Here is a 17,766-nt window from a genome sequence, read left to right as displayed (position 1 = left end):
AGTGGTAGGGCAGAATTATTTTAATTTGTATTTCTCTAATTGTTAGCAAATTAGAGCATTTTTCCATATGGCTATTAATAGCTTGAATTTCTTTCCCTGAAATCCGCCTTCACATTCTTTGATCATTTATCAATTGAAAAATGTCTTTTATTCTCATGAATTTGACTCAGTTCCTTATATGTCTTAGAAATGAGACCTTTATCAGACAAACTTGCTACAAAGATTTTTCCCAATTTTGTGTTTCTCTTCTAATTTTAGCTGCATTGATTTTATTTGGGCAAAACCTTTTTAATTTTATGTAATCACATTTGTCCATCTTGCCTCTCATGACCTCTCAGTAATGTTCAACCTCCTACAAACACACGTCTTCCCATCCTTTAAAAAAAAAAAAAAACCAAAACCCTCACTTGACCTAACTATCCCCATTAGCTGTTGTCCTATATTTTTCCTCCCTTTTGTGGCTAACATCCTTGAGAAAGCCATCTATAATCATCATCTCTGCTTTCTTTCCATTCACTCATTTGATTGCAAATCCTGTGCAGTCTGCCAACCTCATTCTAACGAAGCTGTTCTCTCCAAAATTACCAATGATCTCTTAATTGCCAAATCTAACATCCTTTTTTCATCCTCTTCTCCTGGATACTCTGTCCTCCCTAGGTTTTCATGATACTGCCCTCTCCTTGTTCTGCAGTCATGACTAAAGACAGCTGTTCTTACTGTCTTTCTCTAATATGCAAATTTGACATGCATACTATCAATTACTATTTTCAAGACATTAATAAATATGTAAAATAGCTTGTGGTCAAGGGCACATTGCTGAGGAAATTCACTAGAGACAATGACTAGCTTAAAAATCCATCTTATTGGTGAAGATATGAGTCTCAGATCTCTTTGAGAGTTTATTATTTAAGCTAATCTTATCACAAAGCAAGAGAAAACAGAAGCCTGAAGACTGACCCTAACATTGTGCATTTGATCAAGATTAAATATAGGGGTAATAGAATGTTGTTCACTTACTTGATTTATTTGAAGTGGATGGCTCCAGATTTGAGTTAATCTCATATTTACCACTGGAGTGGTAGTCCATCTACCACTGGATAAAAATGATCCAGGACTAGCTGGTCTTGCTGTGAGCAGTTATATTTATTAGTTTGACTTCAACTTAGTTTCACTATGAGCAGAGACACCTGTTGACAAGGTCTACACTGTCTGTTATGCAGTACTAGATAAATAACATCCTCCTTGGAGAGTTTGGTCAGACACGGGTAGATCTTGACTTCATCATGTGCTTTCAGTGGTTAATTGAACTGATTCACCACCTGGGTAAATTCTGCAGCCCATAGACCAGGGAGGAAGGGAACAAGCATTTATTAAGCACCTACTCAGGTCTTCCTGACTCTAGGCCCAGTGCTTTGAACCACCTACCAGCCCCCCAGGCTACTGCAGGGTGGTAATAAGGCTTCTCGGCATTCTTTGGCTATACAATGTTGTACACACAAAGACTGTATTCATTCCTTTATTCATTCTTTCAGTAAATATTTCTCAAGCCCCTATTATGTGTTGAACATTGACTGGGGGCAGGGGAGTTGGTGGGAGTGATAGTGCTAACACTTGAAATACTTTACACACTCTGTCTCTAAAGTAGGATATTGGGAGAAGAGGAACTTGATTAAATTTGTTTTTCTTGGCCCTGGAAGGGCAGAAGTTGTTAAAGTAAACTTAAAATTTATACTCCATATGAGGAAACATTTCCTAACAGTTAGAACTACCCAAAAGTTGGAATGGACTTCTTCAGGGTATGTGGAGGGAGGAAGGGAAGTGGTGGGTTCCCCTTCAAGTAAAGGTTAAATGACTACTTGATTGGTATGCTACATACGAAAAGGGGGATCCCTTTTCAGCCTAGATGGTCTCTGAGATCTCTTCTAACTCTTGAGATTCTGTGACTATGGATAATATAGATCATAAATCATAGATTTAGGGCCACAGGAAACCTAAGTAATCTCTGGTCCAAACTCATTTGAGAGATGAGCAAACTGAGACCCAGAAAGGGGAAGTAACCTGTGCAAGGGCATACAGATGGCTAGTGAATGACAAAGCTGAGACTCAAACTCATGTCCTAACCCAGTGCTTTGTGAGTGATGGAAAAGCCGCACTGCCTTCCACTCTACCTACTACCAGTTTATGCTGCTGCCTCCTGCCACCTTCACTTCTCTTTTTTCGTGATCAAGGCTGGCTTCTAGCCACCACTGGATGATCCAGACAGAATGGTAACTGTGGTGGCACTGAGTAGCAGCTATATATTTCAAAGTGCCAGTCCTCAACTCATGGTGGTGCTTTCAGTGAATTACTGGAAGTGTTGGGTTTTTTACTCCTGACCCTTGACTTCATTTGAGTACGTTCAGGAGAGCAACAGGTTGGGCCTATCAAGTGACTATGGCCGTGCTAACTGCTCTTAACATCCCAGAGAAATTGGAGCAGCTCCTGGAGTTAACAAAGCTGTCTGTGATTAGAAATCAAGCCAGCCTCAGCTGCTGAATTCATGGTTTCTTCAGGGCAAAAGAAAAGTAGTCATAAATGCCCCTTTGATAGAAGAACAGTAATGTTCAGGTTTGTTTGCAGTGTTACCTCTGCCTTCCAAATAATGTTCCGGTGATTCTTGTTTTCTCTGTTACTTCAGAATCACTTTGTTCAACACCAAGCTCATGATCTTTCTTACAAAACTGATTCCCCATCTGCACCTGGCCATTATAAGCAGTAACGTCAGATATCTTCCAGTCCCAAAGCTGGAACCTTGGAGTCATCATCCCTCAGTCCCTATCTATCCAATTTGTTACCAAGTCTTTTGATTCTTCTTCCAAAGTTTTTCTGGAATTCATTCCTTTTTCTTCATTGCTACCTACTACCTTAGTCCAGACCCCACAGCCAGTAAGGAAGAGTAAGGAAGTCAGCCAACTCAGGTTAAACAACACACAAGGAGACTGGGGGATATTTTACACTATAACCCTTTCTGCCAGAGAGAATTTGGTTCTCCCTAATGCCTAGGAATTGACTTTTGATAAGGAAAGTTTCAGGGGCTGCAATGAAAGCTCAGAGACTGATGAATAAAAACTGGGCATCATTTTCATACCTTGCCTAAGGCATCAAAATACCTTGTCCCGGCTCTGCCAGATCCTTACCACCTTGCGGCTGGGTTACTTAGCAATCCCTCAGCTGGTCTTCAGGGGATCGTTTAAAATTTTCCTCTCATCCTGTGCTGTCTTAAAGCACTGCATTAAACATGTGACCTCTCTGTTTAAGAATCCCACATTCAAGGTAATGGTAAGAGAGGTCTGGAGTCGTATGACCGGTATTCAAAGCTCAGCTTTGCCGTCTCTCACCTTGGGCAAGTTTCCTATCCTCCCTGGACGTCACTTTCCTTTTTGGAAAAATGAGGAGGTTGTACCAGATGGCTTCAGTAGTCCCTTCCAGCTCCATAGCTGTAGTTCTGTGATTTCACACAATGGCTTCTTGTTACCTTGTTGTCAAACCCAAGCTCCTCTGACTGACTTTCTAGCCCCTCCATAATCTTGCCATGTCTCTAAATTTAATTTCCACTGCTTCCTCACATAAACTGTTTACTCCAACTCACACACATTTCTTGTTCCCACCTAGCTTTCTCACTGCCTAAAATAATTCCTTTGACCTTCTCTAACCATGTCTTAGCTAACCTTAGTGACCCACCTCAAATACCCTGAAGACCTTCTCCATCTGTCTCCCACTCACCAACTTCTGCCCCCAATCTCTCCCTTCTCTCAAATTTTATAGGCTTTATAATCTGAAACACCCACTAAAGATCTTGTTTATATTCAGTTTTGTGGTTTTTTTTTCTTTAGAAAATGTTGGCTGTTATTGTTATTGTTTTCCCAGGATAGGGGTGGGGTAGGGGTTGAAGTTCCCCAACTAGACTGTAAATTCCTAAGAGGCAGGCACTGAGTTTCACATCCCTTACAGCTCCAAGTTTAGGGATGGGCACATTGATTCTTGATACTTACTTACTAAAGAATTCATGTAATGCAATAGGATCATACTTAAGTCCAAAGGAAGTGAATTATTTTAACCAAGTATAGAACAAAAAGATTAATTAGCTTTCATCTTAGTATCCTTATACAGAAGAAAGCATAAGCTCTAACTCATCGTCATCTTTTTTCAATAAAGTGTTGAAATATAGAATCCTCTTGAAATTGCCAAATTTTATTAGCCTCTTTGAGAAATGTCAAATTATTTCTAAAACTTCATTCACGGTTCTAAATAGCAGTCTTGTGAACGTATAGAACAAATTTGTATGTCTCAACAATAAAATCAGTAAGATTTTAGTAGGAAAATTGAGTCTATAGGTAGGTCAATTTAATTTTCAGACTGTTTTAGGGTAAAATAGGAAATCTGGTTTCCATGAAGTTGCTATTGTTGAAAATCATTATAAAATATATATATTTCTGCCTAAGTAAAGAGAATAAAACTAGAGGGGCTTCATACCTCTCTTCTAGTGTGAGGAGTTCATACTGCCTTAGCTTCAGGTTCAGCATCAGTTCTCATAGTACAAACATGTAAAAGGGTAGAAGAGCTGAATCAGAAACCAGGCTAAATGTGTACATCAAAGAAACATTGAATTGTGAAGGAGACCTGACTTCTAATACTAACTCTTGCACTACCTCCCTTGCACTGTAACAATGGAAAAATCATTGCACCTCTTTGGGCCAGTTTCATCATTTACAAAATTAAGAGTTGGTCTAGATTTCTGTAAGAGCCCCTCCTACCTCTGACATTCTGTGACCCCATGATAGAAGCTCCTTTTTTCTGTGATTTGCTGCTTCTTCCTAACAGTGGAACCCCAAATAAGTTTGACCTGTGGCTTTCAGTTTGTAGAGATAGTTTATTTCAGATAATATATATCTAATTTTCCTAATAAAGATAGACAAGGAATCAGAATCATCATGTTGGTCACAAATCCCCAATTTGCACCACAGGCCCTGTAAATCTTTTAAGTTAGCCAATGGCTGTTGCCAAGCCCCGTTCATGGTTCTTCAAAGTAGTGGCCTCCAAACTTTTTTGATCCTGCCCTTCACTGGTAAAAATTTTTGAGCATATGCCCCCAATATATGTATAGGTATTTAAATATTTACAAACTATATGCATTTACTGCTGTATATTATAAAACTTGGGGCGGGGGCAGGATTTGTTGAGCAGGAAGTAACATAGTCAGACTTGTCCATTACTAGGGCATCTTGTGGAAGATGAATTATAGAAAGGAGAAAATGAGGCAGGGAGAGCAGTTAAGAGGCTATTGCAGCAATCCAGGTGAGGGTTTGTGAGGGGTCATGAGGGCCTAAACTAGGTAGTGGCTAGGGACAGATTCCAGAGATTTTATAGAGTAGAAGTGACAAGGTTTGGCAACTGATTTGGGATAGACATCAGGGTTGTGAACCTGGGTCCACAACCAATCTGACTAGACTGTGGTGCCCTCAACTGTAATAGGGAAGTTGGAAAGAGGGATGACTTTGGGAGGAAAGATGGTGTGATGCTCGTCAGGGAAGATTACAACCCATCTGTGCAGCTCACTGCCCCACCCAGAAGAGAAAAGAAGGGAGGCAGCAGGGCTTGTGACATTCAGTGCCTCCAAGTGCACCTGCCAAAGCCATGAGATGAGCTGAGGGCAATGAGTGTGCGGACATTGTGGGGGTAGAGAATTTTCCCAGTGACACCTGCACAGCTGCTGCTTTGGGTGCCTGGTTAGTGGTTAGATTATCATGCTATGACTTCCCCAAGAGCAGAGGGAGTAGAGAGTATTAGAGGTTAAGGGGAGGTGGGGTTGTATTGCAGAAAAACTGCAGTTAGCTGTTGAGGAGAGGGTGGGATACCAGGAATCTTCCCACTCTCTAGTCGTCAGCTAGTAAACATTAAGCACCGGTTAAGTGCCAGGCACTATGCTAAGCTCTGGAATACAGAGGAAGGTAAAAGAAAGCTCTTGCTTTCCAGAAGCTCACAGTCTATTGGGGGAGACAGCGTGCAAGCAGCTGTCCACTACAATCTATATACAAGATAATGGGAAATAATCAACCGAAAGAAGGCACTAGATTGAAGAGGTATGGAGAAAGGCTTTCTAAAGAACGTGGAATTTTAGCTGGAACTTCATTACGGGCACGGAGGAGAGCCAGCAAAAATGCCCGTAGTCAAGAAGTGCCGTGTCTTGTTCAAAGGGCAGCAGAAGCCAGTGTCACTGGAGCAAAGAGCATGTAGGAGGTATAAGATGTAAGAAGACTAGGAAGGTGGGGAAGGATAGATTCTGATTTCATGTGACCCTGGAGCTGATAGGGGAACCACTTGAGTTTATTGAGTAGGGGGAATGACATGATAGGGCTTTAGGAAAATCATTTTGGCAGCTAAGTGGAGGATGAACCATAGTAGGGAGGGATTTGTGGCAGGCACACCAACCAGTTAACTCTTACAGCAATCCAGGGATGAGGAGAGGATAGCTTCTGCCAGGGTAGTTTGGAGAGGTGGGAGAAGGTGTTTGTTTGTTTTTTAGGGGGACGATAACAAGCTCTATTTTTTTTGTTTGTTTTTTAGGCAATTGGGGTTAAGTGACTTGCCCAGGGTCACACAGCTAGTAAGTGTCAAGTGTTTGGTCTGAAGCCGGATTTGAACTCAGGTCCTCCTGACTTCAGGGCCAGTGCTCTATGCACTGCGTCACCTAGCTGCCCCAACAAGTTCAATTTTTGACATGTTATATTTAAGATACTGATTGGACCTCCAGTTTAGATGTCAAATAAGCAATTGGAGATGTAATACTGGAGGTCAACAGAAAGGATAGGGCTAATTAGTTTTGAGGATCATCAGTGCAGAGTTGATAATTGAACTTAGGGAGCTGATGAGATCCCACGAAGAAGACTGAAAAAGAGAGGTCAGATAATAGGAGAACCAGGAGAGAAGAGTATCCCAAAAACCTAAGGAGAGGAGAATGTCACAGAATAGGGTGATATGAAGGACGAGGATTGAGAAAAGGCCGTAGATTTGGCACTTAAGAGATCATGGTAACTTTGAAGTGAGCAGTTTTGGTTGAATGATGAGGTCGGAAGCCAGAATGTTAGGAGTTCAGAGGAAGTGGAAGCGTTTATCATAGGCAGCCTTTTCAAGGAGTTCAGCTACAGAAGAGAGAGATGTGAGAATTGGTAAATCAAGTGTTTGACTAATCAGATACTCCTGTGGGTTCAGGCCATGGCTGCCACTTTTGAAACCATTGCTCTAGAATGGCAGGAAGCGAGAGAAATAGCTCAAAACTCAGTATCTATCTCCTGCTTTCTCCCTGAGCACTCAGGGACTTTTAAAAAGCCCTTCCCTCTACTCCAAACTCCAGTTGAGCTTGCTTTCCATAGGAGTATGCCTCATTTACATGAGCAGCAACTAGTTACTATTTACAGTTTGGACAGCATCCTTTCCTGCAAAAGCTTCACTATTTTAAAAATACTTCTTTAGCCATTACTAAAACTGATGTATTTAAGCTCTTTTCCAGTTGAGTAAACATGGACGATCTGTATGTGTGTGGAAATTTCTTTCATAATTATTTAAATTTCCCCTTTCCTTTTTCCTTTTCATTGTGTTTGCTTATTGAACCATGCTGATTTTTATTTGCCCTTTTATGTATAATGTAGTCGAAGGCAACAAACATCTTCCAGTTTTAAAAAGAAAAGTTACATATTTATCTCTCAGGTATGCAAATTTTAATTCATCACTTATTTAGACCAAAGGAGAAAAACAGATCTGATTTTGTATTTGAATTATCCCTACACATTAGTAGTGTACTGGGTGGTCAGGGAGGACTAGCAACTCTGGTGGGAGAGCTGCTCCTCCACCGTTGGTGTCCACGTGATTTACCCACCTTTCACCCGGGGCTGAAAGAAGCTGTAGCGTATGTAGCAGCCACACCCACAAACTGTCGTGGCAGATGGGCTAAACCGGATTGAGAGTAACCAGTAGGCCTAAAACCTGTCAGTGAGCTAGGGAGATGTCTACCCTACCATCTAAGGGGATGTGAAGACTTCCCCCAGAAGAATGGGAGAATGAGAACAATTTGTTCAGTGGCCATAAAGGCAGCCAGAGCAGGGGCCGTGAAGTGCTTAGGGTTTGGTCAGACGTTGAAGGCACCAAGGTCATCCACCAAAATCCCAAGCCATCACTGGGATTTAAATGGCATTACCATGGGTACAGTTCAACCTTGTGTAAGCAATTAACATTTCCAGTTACAAGTTTCTTTTAATTGGAGCCACAGGGACAAATGTGCAAAGTCACACGCTTAGCTCTGGTTGTAGCAAGCTGTATTCTGCAGTAGGGGCCTAGACAGAGAAGTCTGAGCAGGAGTGTGCTTATCAAAGCTAGCTTGGCTGGCTCACTGTCCCTATCAAGATTCTAACAAATGGTTGAAGGAAATGAAGTAAACAAAGTAGGGTATTTTTTTTCTGTTACAAAACTAGGGAAATGCAAGTACCAATTAAATGAATGCAAAGTTGTAATTTTTATCTACAAAGTTGTATTTTCTTTCTCCTGTGTTCTATGCCTGTAATATTGGATCAAGGCCCATTTTTCAAAGAAAAGGTCATGCCACTTAAAGTATTTTCTGCATTATTCCTTCTTCTCTTCCATATACACAGTCTCAACCTCAGCCCCGGAAATATTCCATTTCTGTTCATTCACTCAGCAGTTATTTATTAGGCACCTGCTGTGAGCTGTTTTGTCCTATGAACTTTGAGTGACAGAGCAGCAGCAGGCTGAATCTCTCTGCCTTTGAGGCATAAGAATATAGGATCATAGACTGAGAGTTGAAAGGGACATCTTAAATGTCCCTTAGATCATCTTAGGTCAGCCCTGTCATTTTCTAATCAAGAAACTACACTTAGACTTCTGTTGTGGAAGCACAATATATATATAGGAAATGAGGAAATATAATAATAACTAACATTTACTATGTAATGCTTTAAGATTTGCAAAGCTGTCTCTGTGTGTGTGTGTGTGTGTGTGTGTGTATGTATGTATGCATGTATGTATTGTTTGATTCTCTTAACACTAGATAGTGGATATTATCCTTGTTTTAAGGATGAGGAAACTGAGGTTTTTTAGTAGTTTATCTGAGGTTATACCACTAATGAGTCAAGATTTGAACTCGGGTCCTTCTGACCAGCACTCTACGCACTGTTTGCAGCTACCTAACTGTTTAAACACCAACAACAAATGAGATTATCAAGGTCATCAAAGTATAGTTTAGAGCCAGTGTCAGACATGTGACCCACAACCCTCTTGAAGGGATCTGAACCAAATTTAAATATAATTGAGAAATATTTAACAAAATAAATGAAAATAAAACAAAACAAGAATAACATTACATTTCAAAATTAAGTCAATATGTGGCCCATGGGATTTATTATGGTTTAGTGGTCCCCGTTTCTATTTGAGTTTGACGACATTGGCTTAGAGTGGATCCGTGAGAGGTAAAGGAATTTAGAAGAGAATATTGTGAATATGTCAAGGAAGACTTCTGGTGGAGGTGACTGTGGAATGTGAGCCTGGTAAGGAAGAGGGGAGGAGGCTTGGGTTTGGGTTTGACCAGTAGCTCCTAAGATCCATTTCCAGCTCTGCAACTCTGTGGCCTGAGGTCAGCACTGAAAAGATTCAATGAATATTTGTTAAATTAAATAGAGACATTTCTAGTAAAAAGAAATGTCACAAATAATAGCACTGAAACCAGAATGAACAAGCTGTACAGGAACAGTGTTGAGATTAGCAAAATATCTACAGTGAAATTTTGGAAGATGAGATTTGAGAAGAATACTGACCAGGCGATAGGAGAGACCAGGTAAATGCTAGGATAGATATTAAAACTGATCCAGCAAGCCAGAGGTATTCATCTTTTTTCTGAGAAGGAGTTACATTTAATTTTCCAAAAATCTTATGATAAGGACTAGATATGGTTAACAGTATAAGGTGAGCAGAGTTTGAGATATAGCAGTAGCCTGACGGTGTTCCCTGCCCCTTAGGATCCTCTTGAGCTAGGTAGTAGCCAACCTGGGAGATTAGCCATATAAGGCTTTAAGAGCTACTTGTCATTTATCATCTACATATTGGTGAAGAAGGCTATTGTAAAATTGGGAGCAGGAAAGTAACATCATAAAAAGGGACATAAGAACGTAGAATTTAGAGTCAGAATGGACCCTAGACATTATATAGTCCAACTCCTTGATTAATTACCAACTGTGATAGTAACCAGTCCTCAGTGCAGTGCACTGATCTGACATCATTAGGGATTGAGCACTGCTTGTGCCAGTTTTCAAGAACATTGGAGATAAAACATCACATTTTTAAAAAATTGATCCTTTTGGATGGAAATTATTCTAGAATGGTTTTATATACTTTTCTGCATTTACAATAAGTGATAGGGTGGTGGTATCAATGTGGGGACCTTCCATTGAAGAAATTCCATCTCCCAGTGCAGGTGAGAGCACCTCTTCAGTTTTTGGTCTTAAGAGAGATGTGAAGAGCCGGAGAGGTTAAGAGACTGGCCTAAGGTCATATGGCTCAGGATGTACCAGAGGTAGGACCGACTCTGAGGTCAACACCATCCACTCTGCAAGCTTGCCTCTCAAAGTAAAAGTGTATTGAACATAATTAAAGCTTTTCTTGACGACTTAATCATCCTCGAAGGGACTGAGATATGGTGGCCTAGACAGAAGCAGATGAACAGAAACCCATGAATACCCTTCATATATCTGAAGGTTGATCTATGCAAGAGGAGCTTGCCCTGGTTGACTTCAGAGATCAGAACAAGATCAGAAGTGACTGGGAGGCAAATGTTGGCTCAAACTTCTTAATAAACTCTCCAAAAATAAAATGTGCTGCTTGGGAAAATAAACAGGAGGCTTGATAACAATAATAGCCGTAATAGCTAACGCTGATTTAGCACTTGGAGATGTGCAAACCTGTGCCGTCATTTGTTGTTCAGCCCACCCTAGGAGTTAGGACCACTCTCACTCCCACTTACAGAGGATGAACCAGAACCTGAGTGCATGGTCACTCCTGGCCCAATGCCGTCCTCAGGATCCATCTCACCCTTGGAGAGACACCACAGAAGGATTCACCTGAATGTGGACATTGGACTGGGTCATCACTGAGGTGTTTCTCTAACCGTGATTCAGTTCATGCCACCAGTATTTGTTAAACAGCACCTACATGATTGGCTGTGCCGGCCACGCCGTGCACTCTCCTCCTATAAGGAGCAGGCTGCCAGAGTCATACTTACCAGTCTTCGGAGCCTACCCGGATAAACACACAGAGATGAGCCGACCAGGAGGTGCCAACACCCGAGCTTTATTCAGAGGCCATCACAGCAAGGCCAAGCAGGAAGGCCAGAGCAAGAGAGCAGGAGCAAAGAGAGAGAGCGAGCTCCGACCACTACTGTTCCTTAAGTACCTCTTAGCCCCTCCTCCTCAGCCCGCCTACTAGTCATTGATTGTAGGGTCAGCTACCGGAAGGGGATGTCTGGGTTTAGCGCACCAAGGGAGAGGAAGTGACGCAGGAGGCTAGGACCGGATACAGGAAGGAGGCGTCTGGGATTAGTGCATAGACAAAGGGAGAGTACGTGACCCAGGAAGTCAGGCCCAGATACCGGGAGGAGGCGTCTGGGGTCAGTGCTACACAAAGGGAAAGTATGTGACCCAGGAAGTCAGGAAGGACACAGGAAGGAGGTGTCTGGGGTTAACGTTGCACCTAGGGAAGAGGACTAGACAAAGGAACTCATTCTCTGCCGTCCCACTCCCACGTGGCACAGCCCCCTGCCTCAGGAGCACATGCTCCGGCTACTTCCTTGTATTCTGTTCCTTCCCCAGCTTATCACAGCTCCACATAGCACTGCCCACTGCCTCAGGAGCGTGAGCTCCGGTTACTTCTCCGAATCTGGTTCCCATCCCAGTTCACCACAACTCCGCCTAACACAGCTCCTGCCTCGGGAGCGTGAGCTCCGGTTACTTCCTAGTATCTTGTTCCTACCCCATCTTGCCACAATCCCCACTTGGCAGTAGCCAACATCAGACAGTCCCTCACAATTGGCACTGGGCAAAGACCAAAATGACAGAGTCCTTGTCATGCTCAAGCTTTCCATTCTCCTGGGGGAAAAACAACATGTGCATAAGGAAGTAAATACAAGAAAATACAAAATAATTCCAGGTGAAGCGGAGCTCACAATTGGGGGGGGAATCAGCTCAAACTGAGTTGAGCTTCTAATGAAACTAGAGAAACTGAGAGGCAGATGTGAAAACAAAGAGCATTCCCTATATGAGGCACAGCCAGTGCAGATATAGGAGAAAGAAGGTCAGGTATAGGGAAAAACAAGTAAGCCAGTTTAGCTAGAATGTAGAAGATGTGAGGAGAAGTAATGTGAAATCAATCTAGAAAGATAGATTGGAGGCAGATTTTGAAGGACTCTAAATGCCAGCAGAGGAACTTGTATTTTATCCTAGAAGCAGTAGGGAGCCACTCAAGCTTCTTGAGCGACATGCATTAGGTAGGGAAGATGGATTGGAGAGAGGAGTTACTGGAGGCAGGGAGACCAATGAAGAAGAGACTGTTGCAGTAGTCAAGGCAGAAGGTGGTCAGGATCTGAACTGGCATGGTGGCTGTGTGTGAGTAGAGCAAAGGGGATTGGACATAAGATATCAGAGGTAGAACCAATAAATATCTGTCCACTGATAGAGGAAGAGTTGAGTCATGAGTTGAAGATGACTGATCTCACACATCTTGGAAGATGGTAGTACCCTCAGTAGAAATAAGGAAAGAAGTTCAGAATAATCAGTTGTGGAGGAAGAATAAACAAGTGATCAATATGAAATTCAGTTTTACTGTAAGACTTTAAATCTTGCATGAGCTAACTTTATGAGACTAACACCTGTACTTTAGGAAGGCAAAACTTGATGAGAAAACATTATTAGCATTTGTAAGCAAATTTCTTTTCTTGGGTTCTTTAGAATTAGCTCTGTGCTTTCCTGTTCTGTCTTCTCTACTTGCCCCATCCTCCACAGGAGGTTTTTATGCCTCTTCTTTGGTGGTAACTGTGGACGTTATTAGTTGGCATTATTGAGTTATATTTTATCTTGGGAGTCATATTACAAATACATGTAGAGATCCTAACCCAGATGGTAAGGACCACCCTAAAAAAGGCTTGGCATGAGGCTACACTGAGGTCATATAATATAATGGGGAAATTTTTAGACCTGGAATCAGGCACACTTAGGTTCAGACATTGCCTCTGACATTGTAGAATGTGATTGTCATGCACATAGTAGGGATTGTTCCACTCCTTGCATTTGTGTCCACAGCACCCCAAAGAATGCCCATAGATGCAGAGTAAGCAAGTCATAAATGTTTGTTAGTTGATTAATTATTATCTTATATGACCCTGGGTGGGTCATGTCACCTCTGAGACACAAGTTCCTCATCTGGGGGAAGAAAAAGGCTGTCTTATCTGTAGCACCTAAATCACAGGTTTGTTGTGAGGATTAAATGAAATGATGTACATAAAACACCTTATAATTCTTATTTTTTTTTTACACCTTATAATTCTTAAGGCACAATATGAATGTCAACTATCTTCACAAACAAGTTGATTCCCTTGCCATGATTGTTGTTCATGTGTTTGCCTCTCTGTTTAGGTCGTGTTGGACAGGCAGTTGCACTTCGTGCCAAAGCCTTTGGCTTCAATGTCATTTTCTATGACCCATATCTGTCTGATGGCATTGAGCGTGCTCTGGGGCTCCAGAGGGTGAGCACTTTACAAGACCTGCTATTTCACAGTGACTGTGTAACCCTACACTGCAGCTTGAATGAACACAATCATCATCTGATTAATGACTTCACCATTAAGCAGGTAACCACGTCAGGCACTTGGGTCCTGTTGGTCATTTGGGTTGGTGTGATGTATAGTGTTCAAACAGAGGCCTTCTTTTTTTCTGTGGGGCTGTGGTAGCTAGTCTAGTCTTTCTTTCCTGCCTTTTCTTTGCTGACCTTCATAGTTAGGAAATAGTTGATGCCATATTTATCTGTTTAGTGGTGCTTTTCATTGGATTTGACTTAAGTCAAATTTATAAAATGGGGCTAATAATAGCATCTACCTCCCAAGGTCATTATGAGGATCAAATGAAATAACATTGCATAGGAGACTTAACCAATTGTGTGGATTTGCCTAAAAAGCAAAAGTCATGGCTGTGTTCTTTATATTGTTATCAAATTTGGTTTTAAAAGTATAGTTCATTAATTATTTATGAAGCCTCGCCCTGCACTGTCAAATGTCCAAAGGCTACACTGGTAGAAATACTGTCTTTGGTGTGAGCTTGCTGTTATTGTGATGGGCAGGGTGGGAATCCTGGATTTTCTGGTTTCCAGGGCTATACAGTGAAAATTGTCATAGAGCCACAGAACTCAAAAGACAGAACTTAGAATGGCACAGATCAAGAAAACGAGTCAATCTGCTCCTGCTTTGCCTTTAAAAGCAAGAGAGCAAGTTGGAGTAGGGAACCACCTGCCCCCTTCCCTTTCCCATTTAGACCTCCACTCCTCTCAGGCAGGCACTTCTCCTAAAAGGTAGCCTCTGCAGGGACTGAGCAAAGAAATCTGGACACAGCACGAGGAGAAGAGGGCATCGGGTCAGTTCTCCCTGAAATAAGCTTGTGTTATAGGGAAGGGGACAGAGGTCCAAGGCTCCTTCTACCCAAAAGTCAACTTTCCGTATTTCCAACGGGGCGAAGGGAGAAACTGAAATCCATTGTGGAGAAGAATTCGCTATTTGAAATGCCCTTCTTGTTCAGTAACGTACTCAACTTGAAAAAGCCCTCTTGCCATTGGTGCATTTAAAATGAGCAAGTATTATGACTGCTTAGCTCCCCCTTGTGTTCAAAGCGAATGCTCACAGAGGTCAATACTATTTAAATTGTAATCTGGACTTGAATTTTCCAAAATTGATTGCTAACTTCTCCAGTCCTTTACAAAGCTTATGATATAAAATAAATCAGCTTGGGTGTCATCTTAAAATTCCTTTTTTTGAAGTAAAATAGCTGAGAATGAACCCAGCTGGTCCTTGTCCTATGTTATAGCCACGGTGCCTATGAACACTTAAATGCTTGTTCTTTCTGTGGAAAGATTTAAAGATTCAAAATCCACAACTTAAAATGGCCCCACTGGAATGGAAGCTTTCTGGAGGGCAGGGACTGCTATTGCCTTTCTTTGTACTTCTAGCACTTAGTTTCTGGCACTTAATAAATGGTTACTAAATACTTGTTAACTGATATTTTAAATAATATCTGGTAGACTTCAGTGATGGGATCAGAATCCATGAAGCCTTCTGTCCCTGGAATTAAATGTTAGTTTTGATTTCAAATACAGACTTGGAGTCAAAGTTCTTACTTTGTTGAATTGAAATTGAATTAAAACAGTAGAAAGTTTTCTGTAGGTGACTTAATTTTTTAATGTCACCTTGGTCAATTTTTCCCACATCAGTTTACCTTCATTGTTCAAATCAGTACTAGCTATATCCTTTTGTAGTCATTTAGTGCTTAAAGAATAGTGTAAAGTTTTATGGTAGTGGAGTTCCCAGCAAGTGATTAGTGTAGATAAATATTGTTAAAGTTTTGATAAAAAAAAATTAGCTGCCCCTCCACATAAATATTTAAAATAAAATATATTAAGAAAAGTAGATAAGTCACAAGAATAGTTCCCAAAGGTTATTGCATCATTGGATTTAGACCTAGAAAGGGCCTTTTAGAGACCATTTAATCCAACCCCTTTGTTTTTCAAAGAAAAAAACTGAGGCCAAGAGAGGTAAGGTGACTTTCTGTGATTCTTTACAATTCACAGAGCACTTCCCTCCTGACAACTTTGTGAGGTCAGTGTCATTACCTCACATTTTTTTTATAGGAAGAAGCTAAAACTCAGAAAAGAACCATAGTATTAAAAATATTGTCTATTGACAAATGAGGGAAATGTCCTTAGAGTAGCTAAGTGATCTTCAAGCAGTCCCTCAGCTTGGCAGAGTTCCCTAGAGGGGACTTTCATCTGCTGTCTCTTCCTGCTCACCCAGGCTTCCTCCACATGTAAAGGTGGTCTCCTTTTCTAAAGATTTAGGAAGTTACTTTTTTTTTCCAAGAAGTTGAATTTAAATTTAGACCAGAATGATTAAAAGATGAAATCAAAATGTTTTCTCACCTGAAATAGCCACCTCAGTGAGATACTGGAAGAATAACATTTTAAATTAGGAAAGAATGCATTGTAAGTACGTGATCAAAGTACACTATCTGAAGTTGGCACGTCTGTGTTGGAGGAAGTTTTTCATGCATATCATACAATGTGCCTTATGAAGTTTGGCTATTTATTTTTAGAAACATTTGTTGCATAAATGAATGTGCCCCCAGATCCCCCATCCCCACAAGTCAGGATGCCTAGCAGCACACACAGTGTAGGAAACCCCCTCCAAAGGGCATACTTTGCATGTGCATGCTCTCTGTGAGCAGGGAACTCAAGGTTGCCAAGGGGACCTCAACACTGAATTTCTGTTCCTTTAGAGTTAAAATTGTAGCCTGGCTGTTAATGTAGTATCGTGTGAAAACAGGAGTTTTCCTGAAATGGCTTCCTACACATGAAATCAAAGTGAAGGTGGGAAGAACTGAGGGGCTGGGCAACGGGCTAGCTTCTGGCTCACTGGCGTCTAGGAACTGGAGGTTGCAGATGTCTGAAGCCAGTCTGTGTTCTTGGAGGCCCATCAGTTTCCCAAAACAGAATTATTTAAACTTTCATCTGTGTCTGGTTTTGTAATAGGCTTATTAAAATCAGATTATTTTAAATTGGATCTTGATAACACAGATGAGAAGAGAAGTAGTTGAAGTGCTGCCCACAGAAGGATGAAGCATCAGGACCCTTTGGGTAAAGGTTTCCCTGGAGCTTGGACATGGCTTGGGCCGCCTTGGCCCGCCTGAAGAGACATCTAGAATCACTGACAGTCTAGCTTCATTCTAACCAGTGTTTCTGAAGGCTCCTATCTTTGTGAGTCTTTCTGTGTAACTTCTGACTCGAGGCCTCTCTTGCTGCCAGAGCCTAAGCTTTGCATCATACTAGACTGCCACACGAGGATGTGAGAGTTAGCTACATTAGCCTTGAGAATTGCATATTGCCAACGCTGTGTTCTCTCTCCTTTCTTTTCCTCTCTTCTTTCTCTGCCTCTGTCTATCTGTCTGTCTCTTTCTTTCTCCTTCTCTTCCTTCCCCTACCCCCTTTTCTTTTAGGAATAGGACAATTTTTCATACAGCTCCAAAATAGGGTTGAAATCTTCCCCCAATTAAAGATCATAACAATGAACAGAAATTAAGTTTAATGAGATTGATTTGTCTCTACCTTTGGTTCACTCTTTATTACAAGAGCCTTCCCCTTGCCCTCCAAACTTCTTGTCATTGAAGTATGCTAAACTAGTTGTTCTTCCACCTCCTTACAATTTACAGTGCAGTTTCTTTCACAACACTAAAGCAGCTCTTCCCAGCCTCAGTCCTATTTTGGGGATTCTATTGATAAACTTAGTGATTGAGTATAAAACACTATCTTAGTTTTGAGCAGCTCAACTGTGACGCCGCAGATTAATTGGTGTGAATGACTGTGTTATATCTGAAGCTCCCTGGGAAAATGGGGCATATTGTCTTGTTTTTCAAAGTAGAT

The 17,766-nt window shown here is 41.4% G+C and overlaps 1 protein-coding gene across 5 annotated transcripts in view; it reads left to right on the top strand.

Annotated features, from left to right (window-relative positions):
• The window catches only part of CTBP1 (C-terminal binding protein 1), a 449,102-nt gene that overhangs the window by 419,995 nt on the left and 11,341 nt on the right, over positions 1-17,766 (top strand). For all 5 annotated transcript variants that reach the window (XM_027836130.1, XM_027836129.1, XM_027836133.1 and 2 more), the window contains one exon: positions 13,725-13,939. In XM_027836130.1, the coding sequence (XP_027691931.1) occupies positions 13,725-13,939 (215 nt within the window). The remainder of the gene's footprint in view (positions 1-13,724; positions 13,940-17,766) is intronic.

This window comes from Vombatus ursinus, unplaced genomic scaffold, assembly GCF_900497805.2.
Source record: "Vombatus ursinus unplaced genomic scaffold, bare-nosed wombat genome assembly UNPS02014818.1, whole genome shotgun sequence".
In the NCBI taxonomy this organism is placed as follows: domain Eukaryota; kingdom Metazoa; phylum Chordata; class Mammalia; order Diprotodontia; family Vombatidae; genus Vombatus; species Vombatus ursinus.
Note: the sequence above shows the minus strand (reverse complement) of the source record. Positions and strands in the feature narration are given on the sequence as shown.